Source organism: Arachis duranensis, chromosome 2 (assembly GCF_000817695.3).
Source record: "Arachis duranensis cultivar V14167 chromosome 2, aradu.V14167.gnm2.J7QH, whole genome shotgun sequence".
Classification (NCBI taxonomy): domain Eukaryota; kingdom Viridiplantae; phylum Streptophyta; class Magnoliopsida; order Fabales; family Fabaceae; genus Arachis; species Arachis duranensis.
Genome location: NC_029773.3, coordinates 3,881,865 through 3,903,086, shown reverse-complemented (window position 1 = coordinate 3,903,086; position 21,222 = coordinate 3,881,865). Strand labels below are relative to the sequence as shown.

General features: G+C 31.5%; 1 protein-coding gene across 1 annotated transcript; it reads right to left on the bottom strand.

Annotated features, from left to right (window-relative positions):
• Positions 1-1,481: 1,481 nt before the first annotated feature.
• Positions 1,482-20,337, bottom strand: LOC107472939 (putative disease resistance protein RGA3). The gene is made up of 4 exons (XM_052257309.1): positions 20,214-20,337; positions 20,026-20,116; positions 2,710-5,082; positions 1,482-1,870 (listed from the first exon to the last, which is right to left on the bottom strand). Exons 3-4 carry the CDS (start codon positions 5,059-5,061, stop codon positions 1,772-1,774), a joined length of 2,451 nt encoding a protein of 816 aa, XP_052113269.1. The 5' UTR covers positions 5,062-5,082; positions 20,026-20,116; positions 20,214-20,337; the 3' UTR covers positions 1,482-1,771.
• Positions 20,338-21,222: the final 885 nt, after the last annotated feature.

The window sequence follows — 21,222 nt, the reverse complement described above, 5'->3', positions numbered from 1 at the left end:
CAAGAGATGATATATGAAATAGTAAATATAGCCGTAAACAAGTAAGTGCGTGTAAGAATTGTCAATGATTAAATGATCAAATTCGTCTCTAAAAAAACATTTATTCTCTAAATTGATTTTTGAAATATTTTTTTAATCAAATTTGTCATTCAAAAAATTTAAGTTAGTCACATTAGTCTTTTCATCGTTTTCATTGCTGATAGCGTCAAAATTTACTTAAATGATACCGCACTAGCTACATCATACACCTAACCGTCCTAATTAAGTCTAACATAATAAGTTTATCTAATCTAATTAGGACAATCATCTATCTCTGAGAATTGAAGATTATATATGAAATTGGTCCATGTTGTTGGGAAGAAATGACAAGAGTCTACAAGAAATGATATGAAGTTCTTCAAGAGAATTACTTGGAAAGCATGTGGGAAACGATTCCATTCTTCCTCCCCATATTCTCAAATAGCACAATTTAGTAGCTCTGTAAAGTCAATCAGGTAAATCTTTCAACTTGAATGATCCATATTAATCTCAAGTACTTGAAAACTTTTAGATAGTTGAATTTGTAATAGGCCAATTACTCCTTCATTGTTAATTTGCAAGTTCATGTACATCATCATGCATTTTGAGTCTTTTAAATGTCATTGAATTTTTCAAATTCAAGGAGTAGGAAGAACCGAAGAAGCATCAATTTGAAGCAAAGAAGCGAAACCAGCTTATTAATATACAACTCTCCAATGTATTCTAGTTAACAACAAAAATATTATTTAATTTATACACTAAAATCAGTCATTATGTATTTTTATATAGATACATATATAGTTTAATTTATTTTTAATATATATTCTCACTATTTTATATTTTAATGTGTATTTTATGTTAAAAACTAATTTTAGTAGTTAATTTTAGTGCACACCTAATATAATTGAATTTACAAATATATTAATATTAATTAATAGGATTTATTTTTTTAAAAGATTTTATATAAAAGTTAAAGTAATTTTATGTTTGGATATTTCACGCAAAAAGATCTTTTTATTTATCAATTTTATTTGGGTAAAACAATATAAAAGTACTTTTTTATTTGTTTATTATATGAAAAACATCTTTTTCTAAAGGAAAAAAGATCTTTTAAAAAAAGATGTAAATTACAACTTCTAAAAAAATATTTTTTTTATTTTTCTAGTATTTTTACTTTTACTACTAAAAATTTGTCAAACACACTAAAAAATAAAAAAAGATCATTTTTCGTTGAAAAAAGATTTCTTTTTATCAAAATAATGACGTCCAAACAAGCACTAATAAATTTTAGTGAATCAAAAGAAAAGTAATTACAAGAACTAAAGCAAAATAACATGTAATTTATAAAAGTCATTTAACCATTTTATAACTGTAATAAGGATGAATGAAATAAAATGCATGCTTGGATGTAAAATTTGTTTAGACAATCAAATGTGATTAGAAATTTTAACTGTAACACGGAATTAAAAATTGAATAAAATAGATAGAAATGTAGAACAATTAAAACCTTGACATATTCAAACTACTTCAAACTCAAAACCCAAAAGTTTGAGGTGACCAGCTACATAGCTTTCTTTCAGTTTTAAAAGAAAATGGGACATACAAAAGCAATCGAACCACACACATTAAAGCATCTAAAAAGTAGTTGTAGCTAAAGACATTATCTGAGTTGCCAAATAAAGCAATTATTAGAACACAACCATTACACAAAGATAATGCTATTATTATCCTTTCTTTTCTTCATATTTTTTATTCAATCTTCATCTTCATCATCATTATTATCGTTGTCCTCGTCGCCCTCGTCGTCCTCCTCGTCCTCGACGAGGCCCTTGAACCTATAATATTTTTCAATCTGCAATAATTCAAGGCCAGTAAACAGACTAGTACTTATGAAATTAAAATAACTTGAGCTTTAATTCAACCATGCATATATATATACTAAATATAATTAAATTGTTTTATAATTTTCTAATAAATTTTCATTTTCTGTCAATTGACAATAAAACAGTATTTCACTATCCAAGAATAAAGATTCATGCATCAACTCCTATAATCACAATAATAATAAAATTTTGTGCTCATTTTAAATAATGTATAGACAATATTCAAATGGTTAAGAGTTATTCATTCTTTGTATTTTACATAATAATTAGCTTATTGTGCTTTTATTGACGAATATTGCACGGGCTTTAAATAATTAAAGATAATGTACATTTGGATAGTTAATAACTAAAAGCAATGATTAACTAACTTTGGAGAAATTTTTGCTAACAGACTAACAGAAGGAATTTTATTTCATTTAATAAAAATTTTGATTTTAATATCTTAATATCATTATTTTCTTAAAATTAAAATGAAACATGTCTAGGGTATGACTCAAAGTTGAAAATATAAATTTATAACCTATATTATATTGCATTTTCAAAAATTGGAAGTATTCCATATTATAAAGACTAATTATTAGTTCACTCTACCATACCTTTTATACATAAATTATACACAATTATTTAAAAAGAAAATTAGATTGTCAATTTAAAAAGTGTTAGAATTAATTATAGGGAGAGTAAGATATAACTCTAACTTAATTAAAAATCCAACAATTAATCATTCATGCATAAATTGAAATAATAATAATAAACCAGTATGGTTAATTAGATTTGTAATATTATGAGATAGATTATTTGAACTAACCTCGCAATATGGAATATGAGCAATTTCGCGCTTATCTGAACCTGTCTCCTTATTGTACCTTGCATATAATGCGGGACAATCACATACCACTAAATACTGAAGATGACGAGCTTCATCCATGTTGGGAAGAGATGACAACTTTTTACAATGATAGATATAAAGTTCTTCAAGAGAGGTCATCGGCAACCTTGTGGGCAATGAGTTAATCCCTGTGATCTTTATACTCAAATATTGCAATTTAGTAGCTCTTTCAAGCCAATTTGGTAAAGCATTCAACTTTGCTGATCCAAAGATAAAGAACAATTGAAGGTTTAAATTCACATGTTGCTTTCCTTCTTCCTCTTCATCCTCAAAATTCATCAGCTCTTCACAGCCAAGAAAGACCAACGTCTTTAAAGTAGTCAAGCGACCAACAGCACTTGGTACGGACACTAATTTTGGACATTGAAGATGCAAGAATTTGAGTTGTTGGAAGCGCCCTATGTTTATTGAGGACATACTTGTAATTTTCGTCCGGTTCAAATACAAATATTGAAGATAGATGAGATATTTCATGTTTTTGGGAAACTCATGAAGGTACAAACTCTGCAAATTTTGCATCTTATAAATGGAATCAGCTAGCTTTTTTGAATTAGGACAATTTCCAGGATAGATGAGATATCTCGAGTGCTTCTTCATTTTGACAAAACAATCATCAGGCAACACTCTCAGATAGTTGAACTTATTAGAGGCCAATTCTATTGATGCTTCTTGTTGTCCCTCTTGCACAATGGGTCTTGTCTTGCTCGATTCTTTCATTGTTGATTGTGCAAGATCATGTACAAGATCATGCATTTTGAGCCTTTTAAATGTCATTGAATTTTGGAAATCATAGATGAGGCCAAAAGCATCATCTCCATCATCAATTTGAAGTAAAGATGTTGAAACAAGCTTTTTAATATATCTCTCTCCAATATCTTCTGCATCTTCCTCTTCACGTGTAGGTTGGAGGAGTCCATGAGCCATCCACAACATAATCAACTCAATAACATGAAGGTCGTAATCCTTTGGAAAACAAGAGCAGTATGAAAAACATTGCTTCTCTTGTGGTGGCAAGTGATTGTAACTCAATTTGAGTGATGGAAAAATGTCACTTTCTTTCCACACCTCACTATCCCTTATATTTTTCCATTCATTTTCATTATGGGATTTTGATCTAAGCAAGCAACCCAAAGTTTTTATAGCCAAGGGTACTCCTTTGCATTTTTTAACAATTTGCTCCCCAATTTGCTTTAGCCTTGGGTACTTCTCTTCTTCCTTCTCTTCTTGGAATGCACATTTTGTAAAGAGCTGCCAACATTCATTCTCAGGAAGTCCTTTTAATTTCATTACAAGATTACTCCCCACAATGTTAACAACATTTTGGCTACGAGTGGTCACTATAATTTTGCTGTCTTTGTTACCACCAACTTCTAACAAGTGACTTCTCAATTCATCCCATTTGCTGTGGTTTTCATTCCAAACATCGTCTAAGACGAGTAAGAATTTCTTACCATGCAACGTTTGATTGAGAAGAGATATCATATGTTCCAAAGGAGAATTTGCATCCACCACATTCTCTGTCTTTAAGGCCGCATGAATGATTCTTTGTATTAACTTCTTGACATCAAAATCATCAGATACATACACCCACATTAAGGGATCAAAATGGTCATTCACTCGGGTATCATTGTAAGCCATTTGTGCAAGTGTAGTCTTTCCCAAACCTCCAATCCCAACAACTGAGATCACATCAATACTATTAGCTTCTGATTTTTGTGTCATCAATGACTTTATAATCTTCTCTTTTTCTTTACGTCTACCACACAAACGATAAGACAATGAAGAAGCAGTTTCTCGCCATGGTAAATTATGTTCAAGAGTTGGAGCGTTGACATATTGTGCAACTATACCCAAGTCTCTCCCTTGTCTTATTTTTTCATCCATCTTCTGTTTCATATCTTTGATTTTGTGGGCCATCCTGATGCGAAATGCAAGTGGATTACTTGTATATGAGAAGAACCGGCGGACCTTCGTGCAAATGCTTCCATACATTTTGACCACTTCATTAAGTTTTGCTTCATACTCTATTTCATCTAATATGTCACCAGCATCATCCAATGCCTCTCTGAGTTGCTTCAACCACACATCTAAACTGCGGTCTTTTGCTTGCTTGTTCTCAGCATCTATGAGATATGCAACGATGGTTCTTAAAGAACTTTCAAACTCTTTTACATCGTCTTCAAGACCACATGCTAGAGCAATCTCTTGGAATGATTTTGTTGCTAAATTGGCCAAGAGTGTTGATGCCACTCCAGAAATAACTTCAGCCATTGAAGAATCAATGAGTGGAACCTTATGGTGGTAAAAAGTAATGTTAGAAGCCAAGAAAATATATATACATATATGTGTGGTGGGTTTTCTGGTAGCATTGTTTTGGGTGGCTAAGGATGATCATGTATTGACTGATAAATAATCTTGCAACAAATTATACATATGGTAATCAATATATTGTTAATGCTGGTTGATTGAAAAGCATATTAAAGGGGAGTGTGGTAAATGACAAACTTTAAATTGAAATTTGCTTAAAAAAAAGTATTTTAACGTGTGCGGTTGGAATAAATTGGAGAAAACTGGCCTCGAATAAAATTACCATTTACCATACTCCCTTTTAGTACACTACTATTCAATCAACCAACATTAACAGTATTTTAATGACTATACGTGTCATTTGTTGGAAGAATATTTGTCAATTAACACATAATATTTTTAGCCATCTAAAACAATGTCACCAGAGAACACAATATATATATGTATATAAAACAAACTATCAAGTTTTCAAATTATCAAAGCTTGAGGTCTCCTTAGACATTTTGGTTGAATAGCAGTGTATAAGTTGAATAGCAGTGTATAAGTAACGAATTCATCCAAAAGACATCATCCCAAAAGCATAGTCCAAACCTTTTTGTTTCGATTTTTTTGAATCTAAACAAAATATATTGATATTTTAATAAATTCTTAAAATAGTCTTTGAAATCGGTGTTGTACACTAAAATCGTCTTTAAGATTCTAATTGTATCAATTAAGTCCTTAAGATTGGTAAGAGTGCATTACGTTAATCCCTGACCCGTTTTTTATTAATGGCACATTGACATGAAACATTAATGACACGTGTCATATTATAATATGGCCACATATAATAATATAATAACGGGTTAGTTAATGACACATGGTATCCTAACGTAGATGATTATACTACATGTCACAATATTATTTGTCTATATGTCAGCTTATGTTACGTGTCACAATACTATTCGTTCATGTGTTATTCGCTATATCATCATTACATATGCATTAATTAAATTAATCCTTGACTTTGCAGTAAATGACTTATTTTAGTCTCTAAAATTAAATGTCGTGTCACAAATTAGTCTCTTCACGAGTTTTTTTTATTTTTTTTGTAAATTCAAAATTTTCAATATCTTTAGATGCACTAATTTCAATCATATTTTTCACATATTTTTTAAATACAAGTGCTTTTATAAAATATTTTAAAAATTTTAATTTTAATTATTTAATTCTTTTCTATAATAATTTAATACACATAAATTTTGTAATATATAAAGATGTTATTTTAGTAAAAGAATTATATGATTGATTAACACATATTTTTTATTTTCATCTAAAAATATACGTGTTTTTTATAAGAAATTAAGAATTAAAATATCATTTTTTTTATTTTTTCAGTTCCTATAAAATACATATTTTTTGGACTAAAATAAAAAAGATGTTTTATAATCAATCAATCAATATGGCTCTTTTATTAATAACATAATTTTATACTACAAAATTTTTCGATATTAAATTATTATGAATAAAATGTGTATGGCTAAAACTAAATTTTGAAATTTATAAAAAAGATATTAGAGGTCATTAGAATTTATTATTTTAGTTAATAGTTAATCATTAATATTTAAAAATGTGGGTTAAAGTATATGTTGTTGAATTATTCCACTAAAGGAGGTTAATAGCTAAAAGTGATAACGAAAAATAATAAATTCTAATCACTTTCTAACATTTATCTTCTATAAAAATACTTGTATTTAAACAACTTGTAAAAAATAAGAATTAAAATGAATGCATTCAAACATATTAAGAATTTTGAATTTATAAAAAAAATGAAAAAAATACGAAAGGACTAAAATGAATCATTTAGTATAAAGTTAGAAACCAATTTAATACATCTACAATGATAATATAACAGATGTCAGTACATGAATAATATTGTTACACGTTGTTACGCTATTATGTCACGTATCATTAACCGACCCGTCATTATACCACATGTTATTAATTGATTTGTCATCATACCGTTATACATAATTAAACCATAAAGTAACATGTCACTAAAGGTCTATATCAGTAAGCCATATCAATGCATTATTAACGAAAAAAGATATCAGAAACTAATGTGATGTTGTTCAATTACAAATACATAATTGGTGTAACTAAAATTTTAAGTGATACGTGTTTCAAATGTTCGTGATATGAAGAGTTCAAGTATTATTTAGAAGATATTAGTTTATATTTTTAGAATATTTTAATTTAATGTATTTTGATTTTGTTTATTTAATTACTAGATTAGACCTTATGTTTATAGGTTTTAGGGTTTTTTTATTTTAACTTAATAAGAGGTTATAAATACCTCCTTAGCTATTGTAGTCATAGCATAGAATGATTAAGAGGTTTCAAAATCCCTTTTTTGGTTTCGTGATGAAACCAGTGTAGACAATTGAGGTTGAGAAGTCCCTCTCTTGTTGCATTGGGGAATTGAGTAGAAGGTTGAGGAGTTCCTTCGATTCAATTATCAAACTATGGCATTGACAAGTTAGGTTGAGGAGACCCTTCTTTGTTATGTCAAAAAATTGAGTAGAAAGTAGAGTGATTCTTTTTGTATTCAATTTCAACCTATCCTTTTTATTTTTATTTCAATTACAATTTATCTTGTTTATCCTTTTATTTCTGTATCATTTGGTATCAGAGCTCATGTATTAGATTAATTCTTATTAATCTATATTTGTTCTTCTTTTATCATAAAAAAAGAGTCCAGTATATGTTGCGTCCTTCTTTAAGTTCTTGTATTTTTGTTTTCGTTTGCATTTTATTATTGTTTAAAAAAAATAAAAAAGCATAAAGTGCAAAAAACAAAAAAACAAAAAAATAGGGAGAAAAAAAAACAAAAAAAAGAAATTATCTTTTTTTAATTATTATTCTTTTCATATATTATTTTTTTCCACCTACAAGATTCGAGGACGAATCTTTTTTGAAGAGAAGGAGAATGATACGTGCTTCAAATGTTCATTATATGAAGAGTTGAAGTGTTATTTAGAAGATATTAGTTTATATTTTTAGAATATTTTAATTTAATATATTTTAATTTTATTTATTTAATTACTAGATTGGGCCTTATGTTTATGGACTTTAGGATTTTCTTTATTTTAACCTAATAAGAGGTTATAAATACCTCTTTAGCTATTGTGTAAGACCCAGAACTTTTGAAGAAACTTATTATGAGCTGATTTTGAATATATTTATTATTAGAGATTTTACTTCAAAAATTATTTCATTGAGAATTATTAAATCAAGTTTTGATAATTAAAGTGGAGATTTTACTTAATTTTATAATTATTGGATCATTTTCTATATTTAAATTAAAAAGTTGATAATTATGAAATAATAAAAATTTATATGATTTGGGATAAATAATTAATATTTTAATATATTAATACCACTGTTTTAAAAAAATAAAGAATTAAATTATATTATTCCTAATTATTGGATTTGAACATTTTATTAAAAATAATTTGTGAAATTGATGAACAAGTTATATTTTTATACATTATTATTGTTGGATTGAAAAATTATTTCTAATTATTATATTATCCCTAATTTTATTAAAAAATTACTAAAAACCCTAATTTTTGGAAAACACACAAACCCCCCCCCCACACCGCCATCACTCTTCCTCCCTTCTAACAGCACACATACACCAAACACACAGCTTCCCTTCTTAAACGAAAGAAAGAAACAGAAGCAGAAACGGAAGAGAGGAGAGGGAAAAGAGGAAGGAGACGCGTAGTTACGCCACGCCCAGCCGCTTCCTTGGTTGCCGGCTGAGGTTGCTGTTCGCGTCATGCCGCTACCAACCGCCGAACTATTGCACGGAAGAAGCCGTGCCGTCGCCGCTAGTGTTATCCGGTCCATGGAGCTCGCGCCTCCTGTTGCCGTTAAGGGAGAAAGGAGCGCGAGCTATAGCCACGGACAGAGAAGAGAGCGCGCGCGGAAGTGAGGTTGTCGATGTCGCAGTTGCGTGTGGATGCACCCCCGCGCTCAGCCGCCATCGCATCCTGCCCCACCGTCACCACAGAGCCGCCGATCTGCCATTGAGCTGTCGCCGGAGAGAGCCCGCGAAGGGTGAGAGACAGAGAGATCTGAGGCTGAACTGGGGTTCAACCACCATGCCCAGCCATGCTCGTATCGCCGGCGCCGCCTCCGTCGGAACTGCCTCCGTCGGAAAAGAGTTCAGGCCGCCGCAGGTGTCACTGCCAGAGAAGGAAGTTGCGTCTCTGTGATTCTGATCGCCGGGAGTGGTTCTGTGACTTTCAAGACCACCGCCAAAGCTTCTGGTTGTTTCTGCCATCGCCGGAAAAACACTGTCGCTGCATCTGTCACCGAAAACAACCGTTGAGTCCTCGGTGTTGGTAAGCTCTAACCCTGCTTCAACTTCTTTATCCGTTAATTTCTCCATTTGCCATGAGAGTTGTTGCTAAGGCTGGTTGTGCTAGGAGTTTATCGCGAGTTGCCATCGTTCTGGTCACCAGCTGTGGCGTTGGTGTTGCCGGAACTGCCACTGGTGCTGCCGCTACTTGGTTCCCTCGAGTACGGTAAGCGTTTTTGTTTTGAAGAGTCCTTTAATTGCTGCTTTGTTATCATACGCTAAAGTTTTGTGGCGTTAATTGCTATGAGATTGAGTTTCGGGTGTTGTATATCGCGATTAGAGTTGCTGTGGTTACTGCAAAAGTGGCTTGGAGCTGAGATTGCGGTTGTCGGTGATTTCGGGTTAAGAGAGAAGGTTCCTGTGACGCATTTGGGATATGGTTTTGCGTATTGAGGTATGGGCTTTTCTGAGCTGAGTCTCAAGACTTTAGGGAAGGACAACCTATCTCAATTTCTTAAAAATTCATTGAAATTCTTAAAATCATAGATCCTTGGTTAAGCAAATAAAAATAGAGTTTATTATAAAACCGGATCATATAAAGTCACAAGTCCCAACCTAATCCAAAGCCAATTCACTTGAAACGGAACCGATTCATTTAAATTAAAACCACTTTCAGGTTCCTCCTTAAAACCAATTCTCTGACTTCTCCCAAAATGTCACAAACGCAATTATTCAGTCAAAGTCCAATTTCCTTTAAAATCACTAAAAGCTCCTCTGAATGAAACCTTTATGTCTAACCAAAAGCAAAGGTCCTTTTTATATTAAAACCAATATTAGAACATAATACTTTCCTTTAGTGATTCAAATGGTAAAATAATTCCGTTCTAAATAAATCAAACTCAAAACATATAGTTTACTTAAATAAATTAAGCTTGAAAACATAAATATTTTCTTAATAAATCAAATAATACCATTTCTCAAATCTAAACCTTTCTAAATAACTTTTCAAACAAAGTCTAGAATTTTTGTAGAAATTTCGGCAACACCTCCCCTAAAACTTGGACTTTGCCACCCGGTTCGGGTCCCAACTAAACCATTCTACAATCCTTTTCAACGGTCCAAAATCCAAAATCAGTTTAACAGCAAGCTAAATCCAACAGTCATCTCATTTTAATATCTCAAGAAAAATGTTTCAAAATCAAATCATTATCAACCAATTAAGCTCATTTCTAAAACTTAAATGGAACAGTTCCGCAACAATCCATTTATCATAACCAACAATAATCCAATCAAACATATAATCATATTCATCCAAAGTAGCCAAACAATACATAAGACTGGTACAATCACTAAAAGTATATAATTCTCACACCAGTATCCATTTATAACAATTCCAGATAAAAAAATAGCATTTTATTATCGAATCCTATATTAGAATGAATGATTTTAAATCCTTCAAAGGATATTTTAATTTGGCCTAGTTTTGGAATTTTGGAAATATGATGTTGAGAGTGACTTTGTTTTAGAAAAGAGAAAGTCACATTTGAGGAAAAGTGGCTATGAGCCTGAAAAGATTTGTGAAATGTGGATTTTAAAGCCAAGGTTGGAAAGAATTAATTTTCGATTTCAAAGTAAATTGAATTGAGAAAAAGTGATTTATGGCTTGAATGATGATTTTATGAGTTTGATGATGTTGGATCTTGGAAGTGCTTTTATGCTATGAGCCGGAATGGCTATATATGATAATGAATTATGGCTGATTGTGAAATATGTTATGAGCCAGAATGACTGTATATGATAATGAATTATGGCTGATTGTGGAATATGTTATGAGCCGGATGGTTGAGTATGAATATGAATGATTTTGAGCTGATAAAGTGATTGTTGCACTTCCAATTACCAGAGATACGAGTTTCCCTGGGTGAAAGCAGTGGCTAGCCACCACGTGCTCCAGGTTGAGACTCGATACTCTGCTGACCCTATGTTGTAAGTGTGGCCGGACACTGTGAAAGTTTTGGATGAGCTCGCCCTGTGAATATACACCAGTGAGGGTGTTGGATGTGAATTATGATTATGATTGTGAATTACTCGATTTGGGAATGCACGACAGAGGGACAGTCTAATGGTTAGCTACCAGGACTTGTCGGGTTGGCTTTATAACCGACAGATGATATCATCAGCCACTAGAACAGGCATGCATCATATGTATCTATGTGACATTGTTTGGATGTGCATATTTTACTTGGTTTGCCTTTGTGATTACTTGTGATTAATTGCTAATTGTTCTACTTGCAGTAACTATTTGTTTGTGCTTGAACTTTCCTATTTGTGTTTGCAACTGAGACTCTGTTGGACTGTGGTGATTGGTTGTTGTTTGGGTTGTTTGGCCCTAGAGCCGTGGTTGATCATGAGGTGGGCCAAAGGCCATGTCTGGTTGATATTGCTGGTTTGGAAAAGTATGAAAGACTAATTTGGTTTAGCATAGATAAACCTTTTGAAAGGCTTTTGAATCTTATTTTAAATGAGCAGTTTTCTCGTTCAGAAAAGATTTCAGATTTTTCTTGATAGCAAACATTTGCTTTTGAAAAGATGCATAAGGTGGTTATTAATCACTGAAATGATTTTATCTCGCGTATCCTATTATAGTAATTCTCAAAAACCCTCTACTGAGAACCTTTTCGAGGATGATGTTCTCACCCCCTACAAATTTTCCTTTCAGGATATGGACACAGAAGTCACGAAGAGTTTATCTAGTTGTTGTAGTGATGCTTTGTATTGCTTTAGTTATTATTTATTGTTCGCTCGCCTTTATATTTATACATTCTGTAAGAGGGATAGGAAATTGTATTGGTTAATGCTTGTAAAGTTATTTAATATAAATATGTATGTACTCTTTGTGAGTTTTGTAAGTTGTATTGTATGTATGGATGTATGTTACATAACAAATGTATTTTTGGAGCGGTATTGCAGTTTTAAGTTTTAAACAGACTCATATTTTAGTATTTAAATAGTATAAGAGTCGTCGTAATATCCGAGCTATCAGAGTGGCGCAGCCGGAAGCGTGACTTTTGATAGTTAGGGTGTTACATTATGGTATCAGAGCGGTTTTTCCTTTAGAGCCTGAGGAATGGACTAACTATGCTTCAATTGCATACTCTAAGCTTTTGCCATGTAATAGGTCTTGTTCGGATAACAAGAATTAGAGCTTTATGCACATGACGGTCTATTGATTAATGCCATTAGCCTTGCATTGCATAATTCCTGATATTAAGTTTGGCCGGCTTAATACTAGAGAATTATGTATATGGGAGCACTAGTGGATTGTCATAGACGATATACGAGTAATAGATAATGCGATTAGTGGGTTTTGGGAACGTTAGAAACTATTTTCCCGAGGATATTCAGTTATGTGTCTTGAATTCTGTTCGAGTCGACTTGTTCTTTCATTGCCTAACTTGAAGTTCTTGTTTGGTAATCCTCTTGAAAAGTACTTTGATTTTTCAACCCTATTCCTCCATTCATATGCATTCTTGTTTGATTCTAATTGCATATGCTTGTTTGAAATCCTTGTTGTACCAATCTTCCTCTGTTTAAATTCTTCTTCTTGATCCATGTGTTCTTTAATATACCTTTGAACTTGTCTTGAAGCGCTATGCCCTTTAAGTCCTTGTTCCGAGTCCATTCTTAAAGAAATTGTGATTCGGTTCTTCTTCTATTTGACAGTAATTACAACTAATTTTTGAAATTTTTATAAAATTGCTATTGATTCGATATAGACTTACCTATATATAAAATTTTGAAAATTCCTTATACAGTTTAACAACTATTTATTTCTAATATCTCGCCTGCACTTTTACTAGTTTACAGAACTGCACTTACTTTAAATATAACTTGACTTTCTAGTAATTTTACTATAGTTCCAGTGCACGTCTTTATTTGATTATGCATTTGGGTATTTTTTAAAATTCTGGGAAGAAATGATTTTTTGCTTTTATTCCGGTTGATTTTCGTTGATAAACTTTACCTAATTTATTTTTGGCTTGAGTTTGGTTTAGCATACTACATTGTTTATGCCATTGTCGTTCTTTGAAAATGTTGGACTCATATCTTTCTTCTTATGAACGAACTCATTCTTTCTTAAGCTTTTTATCTCTATGACTATCATACTGGATTCTATTTTTAATCATTCTTCTACCTCTTGTGAGCACTACCATCAATCTCAGTTTTCCTTCTCTTGTGAATCTCGTCCTTATATGAGTCAGCTTGATTTGTTTCAATTTCGTGCATCCCTATCCTCTCATTGTTTTTGGCGGAGTTCTTAGTCAAAGATTCTTTCTCAAGAATTGCTATTGATGAGTTGATTTCCTTTTAATATGTCCTAATCTTTTTGAATGTTCTTGTGAGGTGGTGATTTCAAGTACGCTCTCGAAGTTTTGTTTTGAACTTTTTAAAGACATTTTGATTTCCTCTTTAAGGATATTGTAAGTCAATTTTTTCGTTATTTGATTGTAATTGAAACCATTATTTAAGTTATGACAAAGTTGTCTTAAAGTTGGCATGCGCTATTTTAAATGAAGTTTTGAAAAGCTTCCTTGTATAGTGGAAACATGTCTATTTGTAACGCACCACTTATTTCCTTTACCAATTCGTAAGCAAATTTTTACCTAGGATTTTCTTTTCTAAATAGAGTTTAACTTTCTCTTCCATCCTTGCTATAATTTTATACACGCTTGTTTGAATATGAACTTTGAGAATTTTTGAACAAGCACTTGATTTTTTTCCAAGTTTTATGAATTACTTTTGGTTAAGTTGTGCACCTAACTATCTTTCTAAAATATTTGAGGAAATATTTTAGCTCTTAGCCAAACCTGGGTACATTTTGTTTTCAAAACTCTACATAATCTACTTCAACGTGAAATTCTATTAAAGTGAGACCACGTTTATGCTTTTGTCACTCTCTTGAAGAATGTTTGTTGCTTAACTTTTCTTTTAGACTGCGAAGTGATTCTTCCGCAAGTTTTCGATTCTTTTATGAACAATGTATTTGGAAGTATTTTTAATCGTGCTCTTGAGTTCTGTGAGCTTTGTCTTGGGTTTGAGATATTCTTTTCTGTAAATCTCATACTTCTTCCACTCAGCTTGAATTTGTTTCAAACTAATGTGCTGATTTTCTTCTTATTGATCCTATTGAATTTCTTTGATCCAAAGGTTTATCTTTGAAGTTGTCAATTGATTTATTTCTAGCAAACTTCATTACTTGAGCATCTTTGTTTACCTGGAATTGCATACACTCTTTTAAATCTATGAGTATTATCCTTGACATTTGTTTCTCCTTTCTAAAATCTTGTATTCTTTTGAGTAGACTCGAGAATTGTTTTGATGTCACGTGTGACCTGTAGACATAGTAATGCGATGTGTTAGTTCTTTAAGACGTGATATGTGTATATGGAAGTTGAAGCGGTAGGTGCACAACGTTATGAGTTGTGGGTGTTTTGTTCCTTGCGAACGGATTTGCGGTTGTTAGGCTTATGATCGGCTACGGGGATTGTAAAGTGTTTGATGGAGTTGGGAGGCTGAAGTTCTGAAGTGGGTACGAGATTTGTCAGCAAACGCTATGCCTTTGTTTAAATACCAACATGCTTTGTAGTCTTTTACCACATTAATTACCACTTTGCCTTGTGAACGCCTATCTTGATTTGCACCCTATTTTGTTACCTCAAGTTTTTGTAAAGTCTTGAGATCATATAACCTTTTGCACCGAGCCTATCTGGTATCCTCTGCTTTACACCATATTTTATCCCTATATTCAAATCTTATGCTTACTCGGTATTTGAACATCTATACTTATATGCTAAGACTTATTACTTTTCTAAAAAGCATTTGAGAGGACTAAGACTATGTATGATCTTATGTATAACTTTAATTTTTGAGGATCAAAATTTTTGTAAGGTGGGTAGAATGTAAGATCCAGAACTTTTGAAGAATCTTATTATGAGCTGATTTTGAATATATTTATTATTAGAGATTTTACTTTCAAAAATTATTTTATTGAGAATGATTAAATCAAGTTTTGATAATTAAGGTGAAGATTTTACTTAATTTCAGAATTATTGGATCATTTTCTATATTTAAATTATAAAGTTGATAATTATGAAATAATAAGAATTTTATATGATTTGGGCTAAATAATTAATATTTTAAATATATTAATACTGCTATTTTAAAAAAATAAAGAATTTAATTATATTATTCCTAATTATTGGATTTGAACATTTTATTAAAAATAATTTGTGAAATTGATGAACAAGTAGTATTTTTATACATTATTATTGTTGGATTGAAAAATTATTTCTAATTATTATATTATCCCAAATTTTATTACAAAATTACTAAAATACCCCAAAACCCTAATTTTTGGAAAACACACACACGCACCCCCCAACACCGCCGTTACTCTTCCTCCTTTCTAACAACACACATACACCAAACACACAGCTTCCCTTCTTGAACGAAAGAAACAGAAGCAAAAATGGAAGAGAGGAGAGGGAAAGGAGGAAGGAGACGCGCAGTTGCGCCACGCCTAGCCGCATCCTTGGTCGTCGGCTGAGGTTGCTGTTCGCGTCATGTCACTACCAACCGCCGAACTATTGCACGGAAGAAGCCGTGCCGTCGCCGCCAGTGTCGTCCGGTCCATGGAGCCCGCACCTCGTGTTGCCGTTAAGGGAGAAAGGAGCGCGAGCTATAGCCACGGACAGAGAAGAGAGCACGCGCGAAGGTGAGGTTGTTGATGTCGCAGTCGCGTGTGGATGCACCCCCGCGCTCAGCCGCTATCGCATCCGACCCCACCGTCACCACAGAGCCGCCGATCCGCCATTGAGCCGCCGCCGGAGAGAACCCGCGAAGGGTAAGAGACAGAGAGATCTGAGGCTGAACTGGGGTTCAACCACCGTGCCTAGCCATGCTCGCGTTACCGGCGCCGCCTCTGTCGGAACTGCCACCGTCAGAAAAGGGTTCAGGTCGCCGCAGGTGTCGCTGCCAGAGAAAGGAGCTGCGTCTTTGTGATTCTGACCGCCGGGAGTGGTTTTGTGACTTCCGGGACCACCACCGAAGTTTCTGGCTGTTTCTGCCGTCGTCAAAAAAACACTGCCGCCGCATCTGTCGCCAAAAATAGCTGCTGAGTCCTCAGTGTTGGTAAGCTCTAACCCTGCTTCAGCTTCTTTATCCGTTAATTTCTCCATTTTCCATGAGAGTTGTTACTAAGGCTGGTTGTGCTAGGAGTTTATCGTGAGTTGCCGTCGTTCTGGTCACCGACTGTGGTATTGGTGTTGCCGGAACCGCCACTAGTGCTGCCGCTACTTGGTTCCCTCCAGTACGATAAGCATTTTTGTTTTGAAGAGTCCTTTAATCGCTGCTTTGTTATCATACGCTGAAGTTTTGCGGCGTTATTTGCTATGATATTGAGTTTCGGCTATTGTATGTCGCGATTAGAGTTGTTGTGGTTACTGCGAATGTGGCTTGGAGCTGAGGTTGCAGTTGTCGATGATTTCGGGTTAAGAAAGAAGGTTCCTGTGATGCGTTTGGGTTATGGTTTTGCGTATTGAGGTAGGGGCTTTTGTGAAAGGCTATTTTTATCTGAAATTGTTATAAATGGACACTGGTGTGAGAATTATATACTTTTAGTGATTGTACTAGTCTTATGTATTGTTTGGCTACTTTGGATGAATATGATTATATGTTTGATTGGATTATTGTTGGTTGTGATAAATGGATTGTTGCGGATCTGTTCTTTTAAAGTTTTGGAAATGAGCTTAATCGGTTGATAATGATTTGATTTTGAAACGGTTTCTTTGAGATATGAAAATGAGATGACTGTTGGATTTAGCTTGCTGTTGAACTGATTTTGGAATTTGGACCGTTGAAAATGATTGTAGAATGGTTTAGTTGGGACCCGAACCGGGTGGCAAAGTCCAAGTTTTAGGGGAGGTGTTGCCGAAATTTCTATAAAAATCCTAGACTTTGTTTGAAAAGTTATTTAGAAAGGTTTAGATTTGAGAAATGGTATTATTTGATTTATTAAGAAAATATTTATGTTTTCAAGCTTAATTTATTTAAGTAAACTATATGTTGAGTTCGATTTATTTAGAACGGAATTATTTTACTATTTGAATCACTAAAGGAAAGTATTATGTTCTAATATTGGTTTTAATATAAAAAGGACTTTTGCTTTTGGTTAGACATAAATGTTTCGTTCAGAGAAAGTTAAAGAATTGGTTTTAAAGAGGAACCTGAAAGTGGTTTTAATTTAAATGAATCGGTTCCGTTTCAAGTGAATTGGCTTTGGATTGGGTTGAGACTTGTGGCTTTATATGATCTGGTTTTTATAATAAACTCGGTTAAACATAAAGGTTTCGTTCAGAGAAAGTTAGAGAATTGGTTTTAAAGAGGAACCTGAAAGTGGTTTTAATTTAAATGAATCGGTTCCGTTTCAAGTGAATTGGCTTTGGATTGGGTTGAAACTTGTGGCTTTATATGATCCGGTTTTTATAATAAACTCTGTTTTTATTTGCTTAACCAAGGATCTATGATTTTAAGAATTTCAATGAATTTTTAAGAAATTGAGATAGGTTGTCCTTCCCTAAAGTCTTGAGACTCGGCTGAGGAATTTTATTATCGAATCCTATATTAGGATGCATGATTTTGAATCCTTCAAAGGAGATTTTAATTGTGCCTGGTTTTGGAATTTTGGAAATATAATGTTGAGGGTGACTTTGTTTTAGAAAAGAGAAAGTCACATTTGAGAAAAAGTGGTTATAAGCTTGAAAAGATTTGTGAAATGGGGATTTTAAAGCCAAGGTTGGAAAGAATTGATTTTCGATTTTCAAAGTAAATTGAATTAAAAAAAAGTGATTTATGACTTGAATGATGATTTTATGAGTTTGATGATGTTGGATGTTGGAAGTGCTTTTAGGTTATGAGCCGGAATGGTTGTATATGATAATGAATTATGGTTGATTGTGAAATAAGTTATGACCCGAAATGGCTGTATATGATAATGAATTATGGCTGATTGTAAAATTTGTTATGAACCGGATGGCTGAGTATGAATATGAATAATTTTAAGTTGATAAAGTGATTGTTACACTTCCAATTACCGAAGATACGAATTTTCTTAAGTAAAAGCAATGGCTAACCACCACGTGTTCCAAATTTCATCAACAAATATTCAAATGTTAACATAAAACTGGAAGCAATTAATAATGATAATAATTTATCTCCCAAACTTTAGCTTATGTGTAATTTACCCTATTTTTTTTTGGTGACCGTGTAATTTACCCTATTTAAAATGTGCGATCCAGTATTCTGTTGAAGTTGTCAAACAGTATAAAAAAGAGATTTTATTAATATTTTGTCCAAAAGTAGTTCTTATTTTGTTAATATATAAAATATTAAAAATATTTTTGCATATTAAAATTAATTATTAAAATTAATTATTATATATTTATATATAAATTTATATATAATTTAATTTATTTTTTATGTATATTTTATATTTTAATATGTATTCTATCTTAATAACTAATTTTAATTTAATATATATCTACCATAGTTGATAAAACATATATGTAAAAGCGTAGTTTTAAACAAAAGTTCTGAAAGCTGAACTAATAATCGAATAAGCAGATTAGAAGTTAAAAAATTCAATCAAACTTAAATCATGTTGAATTGAATTTAATAAAATAATTTTTGATATTTTATTATTTTTAAACAATTAATTGCTAAAAACCAAACTGATTCGATCAATTAATTGATTGTTTGACCTTTTTTTATTAGTTCATTGTCGATCAATTTTTATCTTGACTGAATTGATTCCATGATCGATTCTCAATTAATCAGATTGATTTCGGCTCTCAGAAGTCAGAACAATAGTTTAAAAAATACAGAAATTAACATCTTTTTTGAACCTCTTAACAACTCCAGGCGGTTAAATTGCACATTTAGAAGGTTTACCATATTATGTTTTTTTTTCTTCATGAAGGTTTACCATATTATGTTTACCATATTAAGTTTCACAAGTAATTTTTTTGAATTTTTAACTTATAAAAAGTAGTAATATTAAGGTCTAGTTTGGATAAACACCTTAATTAAGCTTCTTTTAAAAAAATAGTTTAAACAATAAATGGTTATATTAAAAGTAGCTTATAAATAAGTTATTTTGTATTTGAGTTTTTTGTTTTAAAGGTACTTATTTTATAGAAATGTGATAAAAAATAATAGTATTATGAAAAAAGTTATTTCTTTTAACTTTTCTATAAACTCTTAAATAATTTCTTAAAAAACTACAATTTGGTTTTGAAAATTGTACCATAATTTATCATTATTGATATTAATTTATTTTTTAGTACTTAATTTTCATTACTTTTAAAAATTAAATAAACGGTGGAAATTGAAATATAACAAAAGAAGCCGCACGAGAACATCAGATCTAAATCCTTACATATGAACTAAGACTGAAAATTAGAAACTAGAATAAAAGATTCAGATCTAAATTCTTGTTTTGAAAACTGATCAATATATCATACCTCCTGACGTTGCTGAAGTGTGATTAAAGCCAAAGAACATCAAAGAACAGATTATATATTTTGCACCGAAGAAATTCTCACCAATGAAATGCTAAAAAAGAAAAACTTTTATTAGAAACTTGTTGCATTTGAGAACTACACATGGAGTTGAGTAACTTAAAAAAAAAATAAGAAATAAGAAAAAAAACCTTCGAGTAGTGAAAATTTTGGTTATTGCTTGCTTGGACTCTCTTGTATAAGAGGATGAGTAATGAATTTATTGAAGAAGTGAGGAATGGAGAGATGAGTGTTTTTTTGGACAGAGAGATGAGAAGGAGTTACAGAAATTGAAGAAAGGGTGTGTAACGGGGTAATATATACTTCAGTTACTATACCTAATCATGCACTATTTTCTATTGTTAATTCAAGTATAGTACAAGGATTTTTTTTAGAAATAAAATAAAAAAATTTATTATTTTCCTAAACAAGATTTTTGGACTTTAATTCTCTAAATATGATTTTTTTTTTGTATTTGGACAAGTTAGTCAGGTAAAAACTAGCAAATTCGCTATACTCTCTCCTGAACTCCCTTTTAAAATTTTTAAAATACACAATTTTTAATTCATGTCATCGTCTCCAAAAGAGTATATAAATCTACAAATAGTATATAAGAGTATACAAAAATATACAGATAATAAGTGTTGGTTTAATTTATTTTTAATGTGTATTTATATTTCAACCTGTATTTTATATTGGTGGTTGACTTTAATAGTTGATTTTGATATACACGTAGTATAGTTACAAAAAAAGAATAAATACCTAAATTGGTTATTAAAAAATTCTAAATTGAATAATTTAGTATTTAAAAAAATTTATTTACTATAAATCTACAAAAAATTACTTTCATTTGACATATTTTATCATTTTTAATCAAATTTTTAACATATGCGGTAGACAAATAAATTTTTAATAAATTTTATTATAAGATAATTAAATAAAAAAAATCATTATAAAATAAATTAATCATCTTTAAAACATAAAAAAAATCAATATATCTAATGAAAATAATCTTCATAAACTTATATAAAAAAAATTATTAAAAACCAACAGGTCCGATTTAACACTTTTTTTTTATTAAAACACTTATTTGAGTGCTTATCCAAAAATAAATAAATGTTTTAACATAAAAGTCTAACCGACAGATAATTACAGTGTTAC

Coding starts and splice junctions, on each gene's coding strand:
- LOC107472939 (XM_052257309.1), bottom strand. CDS start 5,061: ATGGCTGAAGTTATTTCTGGAGTGGCATCAACACTCTTGGCCAATTTA. Junction 1,871..2,709: donor CTCATATTCCATATTGCGAG/GTTAGTTCAAAT, acceptor GAATTATTGCAG/ATTGAAAAATATTATAGGTT.